The following is a 3,120-nucleotide window of genomic DNA, read 5'->3' as shown; positions in this document are numbered from 1 at the left end:
AATTTAAATTTTGATATGAATAATGATACCTACATATTTTCCCAACTATTTGATAAGTTTACATTGGTTGAACATCATTATAAAACTGTTTCAATCAAAAAAGAAATTATTAAAACGTCATGTTCATATTGTAAACAGTGTGTCAATACAACTTCTTGTGTGTCGTGTATTTCTGGGTTTTATTTATCAAACTATTCATGTTATACTTGTTTTTCTTCATGCAAAACATGTTTTAATGATACTTCTTATGGATGTTCATCTTGTATAAACGGATATTACTTTACTCAAAATACAAAGTGTTTGATTTGTTCATATCAGTGCTCGACGTGTTTTAATGGGACATCCGATGATTGTCTTACATGTAATAGTGGATTTTTCAAGTATGGTTTGAGCAACTGTTTAAGTTGTCACAATTGGTGTCAAACATGTTATGGTGGATCAAATACAGAATGTTACAGTTGTCGTATCGGGTACTATTTACAAGGAAATAACACGTGTTTAAAATGTTCTTCTGAATGTATGACCTGTTTTGGATCTTCTACCAACTGTACATCGTGTCAAAATTCTTATTATCAGTCTGTAAACACATGTCTGAAATGTGGTCTATCGTGTGATTATTGTGATGGAACTGAACCAAACAAATGTTCATATTGTAAGTCTTCTTATTATTTAGACAACGGATTATGTTTGAAATGTGATTCATCTTGTTCGACCTGTGATGGCACCAGACCTAATAATTGTACAACATGCAAATCTTCTTATTATTTAAGTAATGGATATTGTCTTCAATGTGATCTTACATGTAATGCTTGTGATGGTTCATTGGAAAACAATTGTATTATGTGTTATAGTAATTATTATTTATAGTCTGGTTATTGTAAAAAGTGTGACTCTTCATGTAGTACATGTAATGGACCAAATTCCAACAATTGTTTATCTTGTATTTATTATTATTACGTGTATTCAAACGGGTCTTGTTTAAAATGTGATTATTAGTGTGAAACATGTAGTTCGAGTGGGCCTGGAAATTGTTTAACATGTAAACCCAATTATTATTACTCAAACGGGTATTGTCTCCAATGCAGTCCAAATTGTAATGGTTGTAATGGAACTGCTGAAAATAATTGCTTGGCATGTATTGATGGTTTCAATTATATAAATGGATATTGTCTCTTGTGTGATTTAAATTGTATCAGTTGTAGTGGTAATTATACAAACAATTGTGATAAATGTAATAACTGTTTTTATTTAACTAATGGGTCTTGTCTTCAATGTCCTTTAAATTGCTTTAATTGTAAAGGTTCAACGTGTTTAACATGTGAACCAAATCAGGGTCGGCCAAGATCCAGTTTTTAAACAACTTCGTGGCAATCTCTAATACGTGTCAGTTCATTTTAAGTTTTAGCATGTTGTCAACAAAAAACTTAAAAAGTTTTTTAGAGTTAAAATGTTTTTAAAAATTGATAAAACTATAGTTAACGATTTAAACAAAATTTTTGTATTGTATAAATCATCATTACAATGTGTTATAATCCGGTTTTAAAGAACAACAATTGAACAGTAAAAAGCATGTGAAATTATAGAATGCAAAGTTTTTGAAATTAAATAACAATATTCACTCATTATAATTGTTGTATACACAGAAAATACTTACAAATAAAAATAATAATTATTAGAAATCATTTTAGTGATTTCAACTCAAAATTTTTATTTAATCAATTAATATACCTTTTCAACATACACATTATTATTAATTGTTAATGTATATATATGTATATTTGTCAGTTTAACAGAGGTTTTGAATAGTTTATTCATGTCCTTTTTAATTTAAAGTATAAATTAAACAATCAAATAGAAGTAATTTTATTATCTTTTGCAATAATATAAAACAAACAATGTATTTTTTTTCGAATGGAGTAAACCACATTACTTTCGAAACAGTAAAACTTATCTTTAGTTAAATATCTTCTTAAAAACGTTTATTCATAATACGATAATAATCAGTCAAAATAATAATTATCACCGGAATAAAAAAATACAAATATTAAAGCAACTTTAAATAAATTATATTTACATGTATAATTTACAATTGAAAGGTTTTAATGTACACTTATATCAACACAAATATATATGTTTGTTGTTGTATTTTAAAATAATTTGAAAATAATTTGGTGTTCAATATAAATTATCGTTTTATATTTTTCATTTTATCTTTTGGTATAAAAAATCATGTTTTGTCATTTTCTTTTTGTTTTTCAAAAATGATAATGTTATTTACCATTTTATTGTTTTTTAAGTTTTTTTTCTATAACATGATCGTTTAGCCGACCCTGACCAAATTATTATCTATCTAACAATGTATGTAACAAATGTCACGATGAATGTTACGAGTGTAATGGTCCCGAAAGAACAAATTGTACTCGGTGTAAAATTGGGAAATATCTTGATGATAATTATGGGGAATATAATCAAACATGTCAGCCATGTTCAACAAATTGTAAAATTTGTGAAAACTCTTTAAAATGTTATGTCTGTGAAGATGGGTCTTACTCAAATAATGGTGGGTGTGTAAAGTTTGAAAATGCACTCTGTGTCTCTGGATACAATGGAGAATGCAACACATGTATTAAGGGATATTATTTAGAAAAGAAAGATTGTTTGAAGTGCACGAGTATATGCTCCGACTGCTTTGGACTTACAATTGATCAGTGTTATTCATGTATTGATGGGTATTATTTAACATCTTACACGTGTTTTCAATGTTCTTCAACATGTCAAACTTGCAAAGACAATTCGACGATATGTACGTCTTGTGAATTGGGTTCAAAGTATTTATGGAACTACCAGTGTATTTTTTGTGATAATTGCAATGCTGGGCATTGCATTTCAAATACAACAAAATGTGATTCATGTGTTGATGGATTTTATTCGGAAAATGGTATTTGTAAAACTTGCGACTCCAACTGTCTCACATGCTCAGGCTCTTTTTCAAACTGTTTGTCTTGTAAGTCAGGAATTCTTTCATCAAATGGAACTTGTCTAACTTGCGATGAAAATTGTGAGAACTTCTGGTTGTCACACTAACTTTAGGATGTACCCGAATGTAAAGTTGGATACTTC

The 3,120-nt window shown here is 28.3% G+C and overlaps 1 protein-coding gene across 1 annotated transcript; it reads left to right on the top strand.

The window, feature by feature from the left end:
• Positions 1-15: 15 nt before the first annotated feature.
• On the top strand, positions 16-1,356 carry EIN_293530 (hypothetical protein; the record flags this gene model as incomplete). Its single annotated transcript, XM_004256097.1, has 2 exons — positions 16-866; positions 1,086-1,356. 2 exons carry the CDS (start codon positions 16-18, stop codon positions 1,354-1,356), a joined length of 1,122 nt encoding a protein of 373 aa, XP_004256145.1.
• Positions 1,357-3,120: the final 1,764 nt, after the last annotated feature.

The sequence above is a fragment of the Entamoeba invadens genome, assembly GCF_000330505.1.
Source record: "Entamoeba invadens IP1 unplaced genomic scaffold scaff_1105074726601, whole genome shotgun sequence".
NCBI lineage: Eukaryota > Evosea > Mastigamoebida > Endamoebidae > Entamoeba > Entamoeba invadens.
Note: the sequence above shows the minus strand (reverse complement) of the source record. Positions and strands in the feature narration are given on the sequence as shown.